Here is a 16,657-nt window from a genome sequence, read left to right as displayed (position 1 = left end):
TTTGTCATTGAATTCAAAACTGAACATAGCCATGAGTTAGCAAAGCTAAAGTGAGACTCCAACTCATTCGATTAAATCGATGTGTCAGCAACGTAGATTTGGCTCATGTTAATACAATGTAGAGTTGTTTAAAAGCACTTTCCGAGCATATGACTACATTGTCAAGGATGTTAAATAAATCAATAATTCAGAAAATATTCGCATGCATCATTTAAAATCAAAGGTCCACTCACAGTAAATGGCTAATGTAGCACCCAAGCGTAAGGATCCTCGTCGAGCGATGAGTCAGTATCTCGTCCTGTACAAAATTACAATTCGTAAACAACGATTCGAAAGTTAAGTACGATTCTAACATAAAACTCCTTGTAAACCAACATTTCCATTTCTTCTTAGATTCATCCCAAACTTCACCACTACCATTGATTCGTTGATTTAAGCACTTTAGAGAAGAACCGAGAGAAATCTGATAGTCGGATTCTCGTAAATAGACAATCGAAACAACGAACTGTGGAAATTAACAATCGATATCAAACTTTCTCCGATTTTCACCAAATTCATACCTATAAGTTCTATACATTACAACCAACCCAACTAGCCCAGAATTAGCCCTACGCGCCTGGTGGCGTCGCTTCCAACCCCTGAACCATATATCAACACTATGCCAAATTCTTCTGCTCAACAAGCCCAAAAACTTTCTCAACTACAACAAAGTCTAGAATCACTTTGATTGGCTGGAAATCAGCCCGAAAGGAAAGAGGCCGAAATTCAAACCCCATAAATTTCAAATATTCAATTTTTCCTCCACACTTCAAACTGGATCAAGAGACTTAGAGGGATTTAAGTACACCTCAAGAGCTTTAAAATGAGACCAGTTTCGTCGCCAGAGGTGGCCATAATACAGAGAAATCGCCAACGATTTGAAATACAGCTTGGATTGGTTTTTTCCTTGCCGTGCCGCCTACAGGCTGAGATGGGATGAAATACCCCCCAAACTTGAATAGGAAGAAGAGAGGGTTCGAATGGCACTGGCAGTGCCCAAATCCGTTGCCAAACGGATGAGGTATCGCCGGAAGAAGATGACTGGGTTGGGGGGAGAGAGAGAGAGAGAGAGACTGATCGAAAACTTACCACAGTAACTCCTGCTTTTATGAAAGAATTACATGAATAGTAATTTTAGTATTCTGATCATAACTTTCACATACAAACTCTGATTTAAGAATGCCATGTATCCACGGACTTAGTTTTACGTCCTTTACAACTTTGTGAAGGAAATTTTCTCAAAAACTGACTCGATCAAAAAGTCAACTTTTTGGTCAACTAAAAGTATCGAAACAAAGTAAAAAGTGAAACTAATTATCGTTTACCGTCCAAATGACTAGTAAACCGGTAAATTGAGATATGAGACGTAACATTCTCCACCAAATAGGGCCTTCCATGGACAACACTAGACAGTGATGTTTCTTTATGGTCAATCAATTTGTAAGCATAGTCTTGGACCCCATCCCCTGTCGGATCTACCATCTGTGAGCCCTTGTAGGGATGGATGTGTTTTCTAAGGTCATAGGCCACAACTTGTCGTCAGCGCTCTCACTTGCTTCATCTTGCGGTGAGATCTTCCTTTACTGGGTGTCATTTGCCGTCAAGCCTCATTCCTAATTCGAAACACTTTCCTAGATTTGAGAAAAGAGAGTAGGGATGACTGAGTGAATGAGAATGCCAAATGCGGGCGAGGGATGAATTACCTTTAGGACTATACTATTAGTTGTAGTCAGACTCACATATCTAAATAATATATTCCGAACTTGTCAAAAATATATAGAGCGTGGACCACAGATATTGACTCGTTTCCTTCAGTCATCCCCAGTCAAGAAACATGTTAATTTGGGTTCAAACACTAACATGATGTTGAGATGTAACATACATGGGGCTAATAGAAATCAGCCTTTCCAATTAACCTTTGTTATTATGATTTTACGGTAGATGCTAAAGTTGACTAGTAAGAGGAACTTGAGGCACTAATATGGTAGTTTTCTAAAATGATGTACCAAGAGATGAATGGTCTTGAATTGGGGATTGTTTATAAAATTTTATTTTAATTTTAGTACTTTTTGCATTTATGATTTAGTAGTTTAATAATTTTTAACTATAATAGATCGATATTAATTAAGCAAAGCCGTAAGGTTAAATTTTTGAAACCTTACCATTTGCCCTTCCCTAGTTAAATTTAAGAAATGTACAACACATACGTTTGGATGATAAAAGGGTAACTTTACAAATACTAAAATGAAAAAAATAAAAATAAAATAAAGGGCAAAAATAATGAAAATGGATGTGGGAGTCTTGGTTCTACGTTCTAAGAGCATATATATATCATCAATAATAATATTAGACTCTTAAGTGGCTTTCCATTATAACTTTTATATATCTCGCTCATAAATATAAAGAGCGAGATGAATCTCTCTATAATTTAAAACATTTTCAAGTTTTAGACTATTTAATCTTCATTTAAAAAATAATATAAATTAAAAACTAGTTAAAATATAGAGCACTGATACATACGTATTTCTAAAGTGGCTAGCTAAAATGACTTTTTAGCTATTTTGAGTCAGTGCTCTATATTTTAACTAGTTTTTAATTTATATTATTTTTTAAATGAAGATTAAATAGTCTAAATGTATTTATAATTTATATAAAATAATTCAAAAGGAATGTTTTAAATTATAGAGAGCCTCATCTCGCTCTCTATATTTAGAAGCGAGATAACTAAAAGTTATAATGGAGAGCCACTTAGGAGTCTGGTGCAGCTGTTAAAATAGATAAAAAGCTAAACACACTCTCTAAAATAGCTAAGGAGCAAAAATAGAGAGTCTGCTAAAGATGCTCTAATTGACCATCTATTATAATGTTTAGCTATCTTGCTCCTAAATATAGAGAGCGAGATGAGGCTTTCTATAATTTAAAACATTCATTTTTAGTTATTTTATGTAATTTATAAATATATTTAAATTATTTAGTCTTTATTTAAAAAATAATATAAATTCAAAACTAGCTAAAATAGAGAGCATTAATGTGACATATTTCTAAAATGGCTAGCCAAATGACTTTTTAGCTATTTTGGCTAAAATTTGACTCAAAATGGCTAACATTGCTAAAAATGCTCTAACTGCCTTGCACTTTGAGACAAAAATTCCTCTTTTTTCTCTTACCTCCAATTAAAGTGGGAGGAAAAAATATGGGTGGTTCTAGTTGGACCTCCAAATTTGCTATAGGGACCTCCATCATTTTTCAATAGTTATTGGACTTTTCAACTCATATAAAAAGACATATAAGGATATAGAGAGAAAGAGAAAAGGAAAAAAAAAAACTTTTCTTACCTCCCATGACAAACTAAGGACGTTTTTCTTTTTACTTTCAAAGTATGTTCTCCCTTCAATCTCCCATGCTTGGATGCGAGATGATACATTTGTAGAAATTTTTAAATTGTTATTGTTTTCTATTAAAGTCCCATATTTTGAAGATGGAATTAGATAAGATTGGCCTTTATACTTGTAAGCAAAACTACTCCTTTTTTGTTTCAACTTTAGGAAGGGATAGATGAATGCAACGTTAACAAAAAATACTTGTAATTTCTCAATTTGTTATGCTACTTTCCTTAACTTTTTCTTCAAAATTTATATCTTCAATTCTCCATGGCTTACGACACTCCAAAATGTTGGATTGATTCATAGAACCGAGGGAACCAACATCAAAGAATCTCGCTTTTAGGAAAGGTTCTACTTTGAGTTCGAGCGTTAATACTCGGAAGACTCACGAGCAGCGTTAATACATGAAACTTGACTTACTTGACTAATCCAAATTTGCAATTTGGTCAATTCATTATGCTTCTTCTTCTCTTAGATGAATTAATAGAGATAATAATAATAATAAATAAAAAATAGAACAAAAGATTGTTGAAGAATAAATTTAATTGTTCAAGGATAATTTGGTAAAATTAAGGAGGTGCACTTAGCTATTTAAGTATTTAAAAAAGTGAATTAGATGTCTAATAAGTAGGAGAGGTCCAAATGACAAATTTGGAGGTCTAAATAGAGCCCCCCAAAAAATATCTCAACAAAAGAAAAACTCAAACCATTCCTTTAATAAAAAATAAAAATTATCAAACAAATAAAAGGCAATTGGCACACATGCAAGGCCGGCCCTGAGGGTTACTGCCTGAGGCAGCCACCGCTCTCCGGCGGGCCTCCGCCAAATTTTTTTTAAATTTTACATTATACAACATATATATATATATTATATTGTTCTTTCCCTCATGGCTCATATTCTGTTGTGTGGCCGTGATAGTGCAGCGGTAACATAGGTTTGCTGCTGTTTGCAGCTCATGGTTCTAAACACGGTGGCCCTTTTTTTTGTCTTCTTTTTCCTTTCTTAATTAGTTTATTTGTAATTAAACGTTTTTTTTTTCCTTCTTTTTCTAGCTTCTATGGAAAGACTATTTTGGAATTGAATACTAATGTATTTGCCCTTTGTTTTTCATTAGTTTCTTTTGTAATTAAATATATTTTGGAATTGAACACCTTTTTTTTTTAAATTTCTATTAATGTAGGGGTTTAGTTTATATATAATATATATATATATATATATAAAATTGGTTCGATTATATGATTGTTTTATGTGAGGCCACATTTTAATTATTTGTCCTGCACACATGTGAGTATGCATTGAGTGTTAACAAGCTGATTCTTATTATACTGCTTTTATATTTAGAATCTACGTACATACCCGTAGTTAATGGTGGTAAAACACAAAGAGACCTTGACCCGGTTATTTTGAGGTCATATCTAATATTCACAGTTTGCCTAGATCTGGTACCGCCCTCGTAGCCTGCACCTACTTATTCAACTCATTAAGTAGTACAGTTACAAACAGAAGTAGAGACAACGAAGGTGGTGCGAGGGGTCAACTATTGAAGTTTTTTTTTTTTTTTGAGAATGTACTGTTGAAGTATTTGAAAATGGGGCATAGAGGAAAGTGAAGAGGCAATGGTGGCATATGAAGTGAACCAATATTTGAATGCTCCCATGAAATTCACATGTGATGAAGATTATTATTATTTTTTTTTTTAGAATAGTGATGAAGATGTTTTTGACCCTTTTTGTTTGTGAAAGCTTAATTGTTCAAAGCACCCTATATATATATATATATTAACAATTAAGCTTATTGTTTACTATGAATTTTATTTTATCAATTTCCACACACAAAAAAATCAACAATTTTAGAAGGTTAACGGTCCCGAAAAAAAAAAAAATTCACAATAAACAACATTCAAACATCAACAGATGCTTACGAGTCTTGTTTTAGTAATGCATGTATTCATTAATTGATGCATTTAATGGATATCTTAATTTGCATGCAAAATTAATTGTTCCATTGCTGGGGTGGAAGTGACCCTTCAACTAAAACAAATAGAGTTTTATGAGTAAGTTCAATTATGTATTATGATTTTCCCCTTTTATTTTTTACAAGTGACAGCTCTACTTCTTAATAATTTTCTAAATTAATTGCTTAATGTGATTTTGATTGTAATTTTTGCTAGATAGTAAAAGCACAACCTCTAGTATAAATACATGTCCACCTCCAAAAGCAAAGGGAAAATAGAAGTCTAGTATTGTTATTGAAGTTTGTGATTTTTTGTATTGTATTTTCAGATATCAACAGTTTCACATTTTGAGTCATGGATATTTCAATAGTATTTTTTTGTTACGGTATTGAATGTGAGCTTTTTAATAAGTTATAAGGCTTAGATACTCTGTATGGATTATGGAACCACGAACTGTTGCATTATTGTTTTTTACTTTTCTCATAGTTGCGTGGAGTGTGTTACATTGAAAATTTGAATTTTTATAAAGTATTCTATCATTGCTTGAAAACCAAGTGTAGTTGATTTTGATTCGCTACGGTTTTGAATGTTGAGTTCAGCCCGTATCAACTCGAATTGCAGTTTCAAATTCGATTTTCGCTCTATCCTTCTCGTAACTCAACCCTTGTCCAGCCATAATTATTTTCATGCATAAAACTTTAACCACCAACAAACTAAGGAGAAAATCTAAGACAATTATCGAGAACTGTTTATCCGAAGTCAAACGAGTAGATCGAGTAATATAACATGAGAAAAATTATTATACAGTCTCGGACCGGTGACAAAAAAAAAAGATGAAAAAGAGCGGTACAAATCACATGCCCCAGGGCATTTCTTTAGTCGTAATCGAATTAAAATGTTGCTTAACATCAAAGACTGCAACCCCAACCCTTTCTCTGGGATAATCATCATCTGCTCACCTAAACCCACATTCTCACTCTCCCTAGATTCTTCTTCACTACAATTGGTCAAAACCTCTCTCTCTCTCTCAAGCTGCTGAGACAAAAATGGCGGAAGATAAGGAGTCGACGTCGATTCCACTGAGTCAAGCTGAGAACGGCGGTCCCGATCCCGAAGACCCGGCCAAGTCTCCTCCAAGCTCTCCCAATTCCTCCACTCGTAAGGTACTTACGCTCTTCAATCTCCGCCCTCCATTGCTTTCTCCTCCAAATGTACAGTCACTGATCACCGATCTCACACCTAGCTCTTCCAATTCAGTTTTCTGTTAAATTAGTTGGCCGCATAATCAGCTCCAAATTTGGAATCCTATTTAGTTATACTCAGTTAAGTTGAAATCGAGTCCTGTTGTTTAGTCAAATCTATTCAAAGTTCCTGAATCCACATAGATAAGGAGGAATTTGAAGTAAGCATTTCTCATTTGAGTATTGGAAATTTCTCAATTAGTTCTTTAAAACCGAATGAATCAATTAGTCCCTAAAGTGAATCGAGTTACGATAAGAATAAAAACTCAAATCTGCATTCTTCAGTTTTAAATCCGTGTATCCAATTGTGTTAGTAAAGGAATTTTAGTTTACAAACACATTAAAGCCGCAGGGTTTAATGAACCTATACTAGTTGCAATTTGTCAATGCAAACACCTCGTATACAGTGCTTAATATTTTGCAATGCAAATGTGTTCCTAGTTTTATTAATTGGAACTTATGTAGTGATTATTATCTTGTTCTGCATGTAATGTTCTTTTCCAATTGTTTTCAGGCTTGTTGTTTTGTTCTCCAGAGTTGGGTGTCTAAGAAGTTTATGACTGGAATGTAAGTAGCAACTATATCATTCTGCAGGTTAGATATTCCTTTTGGATGTCTAGTTCTCGATCAGATTCACAGGATTTTCTAAGCGTAGAGTTGTATTGAATTGTTTGCAGTGTAGTTCTTTTCCCTGTTGCTGTTACTTTTTTCATTACGTGGTGGTTCGTCCAGTTTGTTGATGGGTTCTTCAGTCCACTCTATGAGCAGCTTGGCATTGAGATCTTCGGTAAGTTATAGATGTATAATTAGTGATGTTTGTTGAAAACCAGCTTTAAAAAGGGAGGCAAACAGCCAAAAGCTTGATAATAGTTGTTGCTTTCTATAGTTGATACAATTTTTTTTTTGGCGGTTGTATAACTTTTGGTGATGCCACTCTTTGAGGACCGTAAAGTGGGGTAGTTTTATTGAGAACATCTATTTTGATTTTGAGGTAGGAAGGTTGGCAAGATAATACGAAGGTTTTGTGCGGGGAAGATTACATGCTCACTACGCATTTGCTTATCCATTTGGATAGAAACAATTTAATATATGACCTCATAGTTTAAGTCCAGATGCGCTTAACGGTGAAGCAAATGCAGTTAATGATGGAGCTTCAGTCTCGTAGGAATGTCTGTGGTTGCATGAAATCTGAAGAGCTTAAGTTGTAATGCCAAGTAGATAACAGACCCAGTGCAGAAATGCTATGATGATTTAATGCCAAATGGGATTTAGACAGTGGCTTGTCTGGGAAATATTAGCTCGTAATGAGTGCCCACCTAATAAGTCAAATGATGTTTATGAAAAACCATGTTTGTCTTTCTAATGTGAAAATTTCTTCCTTTCCACAGTTTTGTTTTGATTTTTTTACTGAATGATGGGAATCCTGTGTGTGTCTCAAGGCTCTTCATTTGTGATTCAGGACTCGGATTTATCACATCCTTACTTTTCGTATTCTTTGTTGGTGTCTTTGTTTCCTCATGGATGGGTGCCACTGTTTTCTCTCTTGGAGAATGGATTATAAAGAAAATGCCTTTTGTTAAGCATATCTACTCAGCCTCCAAACAAATTAGTTCCGCAATTTCTCCAGGTAATACTTTATTTAATTTATGTTTATGCTTGGTGACCATGCATTTTATTGCATGAAGAGAAAATGCACAAGTACTTGAACACAGTAGGATGGAGTTGTACAAACCGCATGCTTATATTATATAGCACGCGCTGTCCCAAAAGTTCATTGTACTTGTTCAACCCAAGTGCCCCTGGAGTGTTTTTAACAAAGAACAGCTAATTTTCAGCCAGAAAAAGTAAAAATAGGATTGTCACAATTAGAGAAAAACCACTCCCATCCTGTATATCTGCCCAGTATAAATTGTGAAAGTGAGAGGATCACAAATTTGCAAGATGTAAAATGCTTACTTTTCCTGGGATGCAGCATCTAGACAGAGCACATGTACTTCTGCAGTGACATACTAAAACTCCTTCATTTGAGACTTATTACATTCTATTATTGACTTCAGTCTGCAGAAAATTTTGATAGTCTGTTAACTGTTTGAAATGTTTAAGTACATTGTGAATTTACTTTAGCAAGAAATTTACTTGATAGTAATAGAAGCCAATCTACCCTGCACCTGCCACCCGAGCCCGAATAAAGTTAAATTGAATGGTATTATTAGAACAATGTAATTTCAGCAATATGCTTTGATTTGGATTTTGGGCTGAGAGCTACATTTCCCTTGCAGACCAAAATACCACAGCTTTTAAAGAGGTAGCAATTATCCGTCACCCACGTGTTGGCGAATATGCTTTTGGGTTTATTACATCAACTGTTACCCTTCAGGTTCTCATCTTTATGTTTCTATCCATTTGTTTCCTGTCTAAAATAGTCTTGTGGTTGATATTCTGTATTTCAAATCATAGAGTTAAATTTATTTGCTCAAATACATCTGACTTTTCAATTCATTTGGAATGAAAGTAAGAATAAAAATACTTTAAGAAACAAGCAGTGGTTTAGAAATTGTTATGAAAGGCCCTTAAACTCCTATAGGTTACCCATGTCAAAGCTGTTGGGCATTGATTAATGTGGTTGTTCCATCTTCGGTATAGAAGGTCATTGAAGATGTATTCTCATCGTCAGCATCTATAGAATATTGTTGGGTATATGGGACCAACGATCTGCCCTGGGAGTCTTCCAGCTGGCGAACTTCAAATCCTTTCCTGGCTGATATATTTCTGTTAGAAGTTGGAGGATACGTGGGCCTTGAAAGCAGAAGATAAATATGTCCTTACTTTGTATATCATTCATTCATACCATTTACCAGACAAAAGAGAAGCATCTATTGGATAATTTTTTGTTCTAAGGTCCGATACTTTTGTATTGGAATATTCCATTGATTAAAACATCCCAAACACTGTGCACACCTCACTTGAGACTTATATGATAATAGGATTTCATACTATTTGGTTCTAGTTTTCTTCCTATTTCTTATGTTTCCTCGCTTTATTATTCTGGATACAGTTTGCTTGCAAAGAAATGTTGTCCTACATTAGGAGGATCTTTTTCCTTTACTCCTAAAATGACCTTGGGCTTGGGGTTTTTGACCAGCCATCAAGTATTTCAAGTATTGTCTTTTAGTTTGATGTGTTTAACACTTGCTAATATTTGGTTTTCTCTCTCTTTTTTCTTCTTTCTTTTCTTTTCAGAGAGATAACGAAGATGAAGAGTTATGTAGTGTTTTTGTCCCAACAAATCATCTATATATAGGTGATATATTTCTCGTTAACTCCAAAGATATCATAAGACCAACTCTGTCTATCCGAGAAGGCATAGGTATGTGTTATCTTTCTTCAATTTACCAACTTGTTGTATTGTGACCATATTGTCTCTTTGTTTATTGATTTTTTTTAGGGGACGTGAGGAATGATTGATTTAATCATATACAGTGATCTAGATTGTAATGCTATTTACTATTATGCTTGGCTCTTACAAGGGACGGTTTAATTGGTAATATTGGCAGCATACAAGGGTGGAACTAGGAAAAATTTAAGGGCCAGCATAGGCCCTTAAATTTTTGTTTGCAAGAAACTACGTGGGCTGAGATTTCTTGTGGGTGGTTTCGCCCTTGACAGCGTAGGCCCTTAATACAGCTCTTCTAGAGCACTTTAGGCTGCCATGACTTCCATGTTCTTGTTGTAGACGTGGTTGAGCTCTCTGCACTCCAGGTTTGCCCACCTGAAACAGTGGGCAAAACAGTTTCTTCAGTACTCAAAACTAAAAATTAGATGTTGAGTATAGATGTAAAGTATGTCATGATTTTAGATGTACTCTTTGTACCAGTCCATATAGTTACGCTAAGTAGTTATTATATAGGTAGTTGCCCTTAACAGATGCACATTTGAGTTTGTTTGTCCGGTTTTGTGTTCCTAATGTGTACTGGCTAAAGGGAATGCATCAATATAACGGTTTTCTTTTCTCTCGATAATGCAGAGATCATTGTTTCTGGGGGTATGACAATGCCCCAAATAATTTCTCCTCAAGAAAGGGTTACCCAACAGAGTGATAAAATTCCTTTGAACAGAATAAAGTGATGTCATTAAACAGGAGACGATCTTGGTAAGATTATAATTCTTTCCTTGTCTGCCAAGATGTATCGAGGATCAAAGTCTTCTCAGTGCGCTGGAACTATGAGATTAGGTTGTTCATAATAGTAGGCTTTATGATGAAATTGTATGCCTCTTTTGATTTTGTAGTGATGCTCATATTCGGAAGTGCATTTGTATACCATTTAATTATGCATCTGTGTTCATTTATAGAACCAAATGATTCTTTAGTATATATAAATTTATTGAGCCGTTCAATTACGATGGGTACACTTCCTGCATCTTGTTCATGATGTGATAATTGTTGGCCATTGGAGTTTGTAATTATAGTTTATGGTGCTTATGGTTGCTGGCTGTGAGCGTTTGGCATAACATTCAACTGCTAAACTGCAAAAAATACTGCAATCAACACGGGTGTCAAGAAAACTGTGTAGATGTTCTTTGGAATGCTCAGATTCAATTGGAAGCAACTCAAGATTTGGAGCTGTTCCATTTTTCAGAGGAGAGCTGCGATTTTTATTTATTAATTTTTTTTCACAGCGCACCTAATACACAAGCCGAGTTTGAGCTATAGTATGTTCAGCTCCTGGGCAGTTCGTATTTAATTATGAGTTAACTCAAATTAAGCTTGAGGTTGACTATTAGATGTTTTTCTATATAGTTTTTGTTACACAATTAATAATAAAAGGCGTTTATAAGGTAATCATTTTTATTGTAATAAAAAATTAATACTAAAACCTTTGCTTAACACACAAGCTAGGTTTTAGAGGGAGCCTCAGTCTTTAGCGAGCTTCAACTATACTGCATGTAACATAATTTATGGAATTAGCCTCTGCAGTACTAGTACTGGGGTCTCCATTGGTATAGTTACTTCTGAAGAGAAATCCAGGTTTTCTTGGTGAAGGAAGAGCTGCATCGTTGCCTAACACAGACACAACTTTTGACATGGTTGGCCGGTCATTTGCGTACTCTTGCACGCACAGGAGTGCGATTTGAATGCACCGTAGAACTTCACTTATGGGGTAGGATTCTCCCAAAGATGGGTCGACGATTTCCAAGGCTCGGCCTTCTTTCCACAAGTCCCAAACCTGAAAACCATTTACAACAGAGGATCAAGTTAATTATCAAAACTAATTGAGTAGGGTCATGAAGTCATGATTAATGATTGTGAAAATAGCTAGACTAGCTTGTACGCTTACATGTCCAACCAAATTTGAGTCAGGATTATCATAGTAGTAACCGGTGTTCTTTCTACCAGTAACGATTTCTAGCAGCAAAACACCGAAACTGTAGACATCAGACTTCACTGAAAATAGTCCTTCCATTGCATACTCCGGTGACATGTAACCACTATGACAACAAAAAGAAAAGTGATTATAAGCAAACTTCTTTCATTATATAGTTAACCAAATTTGTTGTCTTTGGATTGTGTACTTGGTGATGTTGTGTTTTCAAATTGATTACACTCATTTAGCTCGTGGTCATAACATAGAGGAAATGAAATAACACATGACTAATAAGGACTGAAAATTTAGTATGATATTGATCAAATTGGAGGAAACTTACTATGTTCCAACCACGCGATTTGTATTTGCTTCAATTTGGTTTGCTCTGAATATTCTAGCCATACCAAAATCTGCAAGTTTGGGGTTCATATCATAATCCAGTAGAATATTGCTGGCCTTTAGGTCTCTGTGGATAATTCTTAATCTCGAATCTTGATGAAGATACAAGATCCCTCTAGCAATGCCAAAGATAATCTCCAAGCGTCTTTTCCAATCCAGAGATGTCCTTTTCATTTCATCTGGAATATGTTTTTACATTATATAACTTTCTTGCTTGCTTTAATTTAGTTTATGGTACTACAGCGAGAGGAAGACATACTGAATATGAACGAGTCCAGGCTTTTGTTGGGCAGGTATTCATAGATTAGCATCTTCTCTTCATCTTGAACGCAATAGCCTAAGATTCTCACAAGGTTCCTGTGTTGAAGTTTTGCAATCAGCACAACTTCATTCTTGAACTCTTCATTTCCCTGGCCAGAATTTTTGCTAAGTCTTTTCACAGCTATTTCTGTTCCAGTAGAAAGCACTCCCTGAAATGGAAATTCAAAACCTTACTTATTGTACCAGAAACTTCTAGTATGATAATTCATATCCAGCCCTTGATAATGCATTTACATAGTGCATTCAGAAAAGAGTGAACAACAATCTGAGTCGGAGTTGATTGAGACACTAATTGAGGACAACTACCTTATAAACGGGGCCGAATCCGCCTTCTCCAAGCCTGTTCGAATCAGAGAAATTTTTTGTGGCTGCAGATATGGTGCTTAGATCAAAGAAAGGAAGATCCGGATTTAATCTGCTATCATCAGCATCTGTTCTACTAGGAGAATCTTCCAAGTAGATTGAAGGTGTGATCACACCAAATGGAAATAGATTTTGTCTTTCCTTACCTGTCAACAATTAAAGAAAACAAGAATTTCAAGTTAACTACTGGTTATTCTTAAAGCAGCTTGAAATTCTTGCATTTGTATAGTGTGCTATAAGGTACAAATTGAGCAAATTAAACTGCTCGACAATATAAACTGAAAATTTCATCTTGGTAAATCAAGCTGTTGACATAGTGACTTACCTTTTCTCTTCTTCTTTACGGACCAATATGCTATAGAGATCACAAGAAAGAACACTAAAATAGATGTTATCGTAATTGCCAGCTTTCCCTTCTTTCTAAAAGAACCATTCGACTTCCTTGCGTGTTTAGCTACAACCATATATGGTGAAAAATTAACACAATATACTTAAGAAAATGAGTAACAATAGATTAAAAATGTACCTTCTACTATGATGTGTGAAACCAACGTTACATTTGAACAAAGGAGAAGGCAGAATTACCTAATTCAATTGAATCAACTCGAACATATAATTCTTGAGTGACAATCGTGTAAGTCCTTGTATCCATCAAGTCCCCGTACCATGTCACACATCCATTCCTTTCTTGCGGGTCACCTGCACCCGAGTATGCCATGCAAGAACAATTCCTTATGCATTCCTCTTCACATTCTTTCGGACCCATGGTCAAGTTTACATGCGTAGTAGATGAGTCTGGTGCCTTTACTGGTGATACCTTCACGAACCCTTCTCCGTTTTTACACACGGATGCTCCTTTTTTCCTCACACACCCATCCGAGCCATCTCTCAAGTACCATGCATGGGGCAACTTAGGTTCAAACCCAGGTAGGCATGTACACTCGAACTCATCAGGATTGTAAGGGTCACAGTTGCTATTTGGACCACACTTTCCATAGTCGTCACATAGTTCTGCCGGGGCATGCCAGTACTTGTTCCATCGGTGATCCTGATCTTGCCACATGGACCGTTCGATGATTCCCGATTCATCAAGCACCATCCTTGAGAAGATTGAGTCGTCCTTAATGCCAGTCATGACGGATGGCTCATCTTGATTGGTCACAAAACCAGTGTTGAAGATGAAATTACGAGTCATTTCAGGGATACCACTCCATCTGTGTCCTATCCAAGATCCGGCCCGCCATCGGGGAGCTTGACCGTTGTACAAAAACAGCTGCGGAAACCCATCCGGATCAATCCTAGCAGAGAAATTCCCAGTTCCCGGGTCATCTTGGGACTTCCAAGAAGTTAGGAACCGGTTAAGCCCGGATCGCCGTTTCAGCCCAATTTTCATAAAGGGAAGCATTGTATTTGAGGGATAATCAAACCCTTCCCACAAGCTCCGCCCATTCTCAAACAAAACGAAGTTACCTGTATCCAACAGCTTGGCCATGGAGTTTTTTGGAGAAGAGAGAGTAACATTAGCAGACCAAAGAGGGAGTTTTCTGTCCTTTCCATATATGACAAGGCCTCCATCTGCATCGATCACTAGAAGTCCAGAGGAATCATTGATAGGGTTGTCTCTATTTGCTACCCAAACAATGGTCTGCTCTGGAACTTTGTTAAACCAAACTCCAATGTAACGTTTGCCAGAATTTCCAGGGCTGAAGAACCCTAGCGCAAAGAGCTTCCTGCTTGAGACTAAAACGTCGCCATCTTTGATGGTTTGGTTTGGAGTAATGGAATCAATGGAAATGCAAGAGGGGAGATAAAGAAGGAAGATGAGCAATGTAGTGATCATAGACCATTGAAAAGAATTCATGGTTGGGTTTCTAGTTTTCTACCTCAGTGACGCTGAGATTGATCGATTTGGGGGGGAGTGGCTAAGATCTTAAATACTATAAATTGATGAAAGACTCTGATTGAGGATGTTTCTTTAATTTCATTCCCAGTTGGATTGACTTCAAATTTCAACAACTGGACTTTGTTTTATGTATTACGTATAGTTGAAGGAATCTTATTTTCCATTAACTTTCTACATGTAGAAAATTATACATGTAGACTTTCTAACAAAGCATTTGGATTATATGAATTGGAGGGTTGTGATGACACGACCGTTATACATATTGCACTGTGGTTTGTTCATGGTAATGACAAAAATATTGAGCATTGAGTAAATATCGATAGTCTGAAAAATGGAAATTTCGAAGAAAATATCGGGAAAATTTTGATATCAACAAATTTTCGAAAAAAATGGTGGAAATTGAGAGAAAACTATAGAAATTTTAAGTGAAACTCTGTGAGCTACTTATTTATTTCATTATCTACTATATTTAAAAAAAAAAGGTGAACAACTGATAGGTTCATAATTTCATACATTTTTATACCCTTAAATGTAGGATTCTAGGCTTAGTTCTTATCATTTTTGAGTCATTTACTTTGTGTTTGTGTTTTGTAGGTTAAATTTGGAGAAAAGAAAGATTTGGAGCTTAAAGTCAGACGCAGGATTGAAAGGGTGCTTGCTATCCTGAGTGTCTAGAATTGGCTCTGCTGTGCGTCAACTTCACGGTTTAAACTGTACCTTATCACAAGGAATTAGCAGGCAAGCCTTATACCATTGGAAAGAGACGGATGTTAGCTTTCTGAGGAATTTTACGGAAGTGGATTCGCATTTTTCTGGAAGAAGTTATGATGGTTTAAGTGAACCTAGTTCGGGAAGGTAGATTCTGATGGATTTTGCATATCTTTTCGGAATCTGACTTGTGAGGCGCAAGTCCGTTGTTCTTAGCACTTGAATGGAACAAGGCTGAACGTGTTTGACATATTTGGAGTAATTTCTTGCATTGACTTTAATAACCCTGTGTTTCTTTGGAGAGAAGAAATCTATTCCAAGTTGGACTAGAAGACCTAAGAAGCCCAGGCAGAAAACCTGCAACGTCTAGAGACATAAGAGGCAGCAGATTCCGCAGAGAACAAGGAGAAGAGAAGCTGTCACCATCGCTGGACCCGAGTTCCTCAATTCTTCCATTGTTTGTTTCATGTTTTCTTTGATTCTAGTCATGGATTGCTAAACTTCTAAGCTAGGGCTGAGATGAAGCCCCTAGTATGACTATTCTATTTGTTTAGTTGGTTTGCTATTGAATTTCTGATTTCTATGTTAAACTCTTAATCACCGTTTCAATAGAACTTTTATTCAAAATCTTTGCTCAGGATCAATAAGACCTAGGTTTTGTTTGAGTTATTTGGTTGGAGAACATGATGCTTGATCAATGAGTAGATGTTTTCTAGGGTGCCAAAAGATAATTCAATCTTGTGATTAAAGAGTTGTGAATTGAGAATACAAGTGATTGATCTTAGTCGATATTCTTGTTTGCATGATTTCCTAGTTCTTTGTGCTTTATGGAGTTGAACATGTTTGCTTGAACTTGATCATTAAGTGGAATAAATTATAGTTTGGCTACTTGAGTTCTATACAAGATCAATAAGTTGGAATTCATAGGTTAGAAGAACTTTGGCATATGTCAGGGATCAATAAAGCTTATGTATGGAAATCT

At 35.9% G+C, this 16,657-nt stretch overlaps 3 protein-coding genes across 3 annotated transcripts; 1 reads left to right on the top strand and 2 right to left on the bottom strand.

Moving 5' to 3' along the window:
- Positions 1-6,274: 6,274 nt before the first annotated feature.
- LOC112187793 (protein LIKE COV 2) lies at positions 6,275-11,016 on the top strand. Its single transcript, XM_024326727.2, has 7 exons — positions 6,275-6,540; positions 7,133-7,185; positions 7,296-7,405; positions 8,078-8,245; positions 8,898-8,995; positions 9,859-9,985; positions 10,643-11,016. The coding sequence occupies exons 1-7, from the start codon at positions 6,424-6,426 to the stop codon at positions 10,741-10,743; spliced, it is 774 nt and encodes a 257-aa protein (XP_024182495.1). The 5' UTR covers positions 6,275-6,423; the 3' UTR covers positions 10,744-11,016.
- A 430-nt stretch (positions 11,017-11,446) lies between these two features.
- Positions 11,447-13,609, bottom strand: LOC112184154 (G-type lectin S-receptor-like serine/threonine-protein kinase At1g11410). Its single transcript, XM_040515265.1, has 6 exons — positions 13,390-13,609; positions 13,008-13,069; positions 12,640-12,850; positions 12,322-12,559; positions 11,955-12,105; positions 11,447-11,843 (listed from the first exon to the last, which is right to left on the bottom strand). Exons 1-6 carry the CDS (start codon positions 13,526-13,528, stop codon positions 11,538-11,540), a joined length of 1,107 nt encoding a protein of 368 aa, XP_040371199.1. The 5' UTR covers positions 13,529-13,609; the 3' UTR covers positions 11,447-11,537.
- Positions 13,560-15,043, bottom strand: LOC121048836 (G-type lectin S-receptor-like serine/threonine-protein kinase RKS1). The gene has a single exon (XM_024322429.2). It carries the CDS (start codon positions 14,923-14,925, stop codon positions 13,618-13,620), a length of 1,308 nt encoding a protein of 435 aa, XP_024178197.2. The 5' UTR covers positions 14,926-15,043; the 3' UTR covers positions 13,560-13,617.
- Positions 15,044-16,657: the final 1,614 nt, after the last annotated feature.

The sequence above is a fragment of the Rosa chinensis genome, chromosome 2 (assembly GCF_002994745.2).
Source record: "Rosa chinensis cultivar Old Blush chromosome 2, RchiOBHm-V2, whole genome shotgun sequence".
Lineage (NCBI taxonomy): Eukaryota > Viridiplantae > Streptophyta > Magnoliopsida > Rosales > Rosaceae > Rosa > Rosa chinensis.
This window is presented reverse-complemented; position numbering and strand designations above follow the sequence as displayed.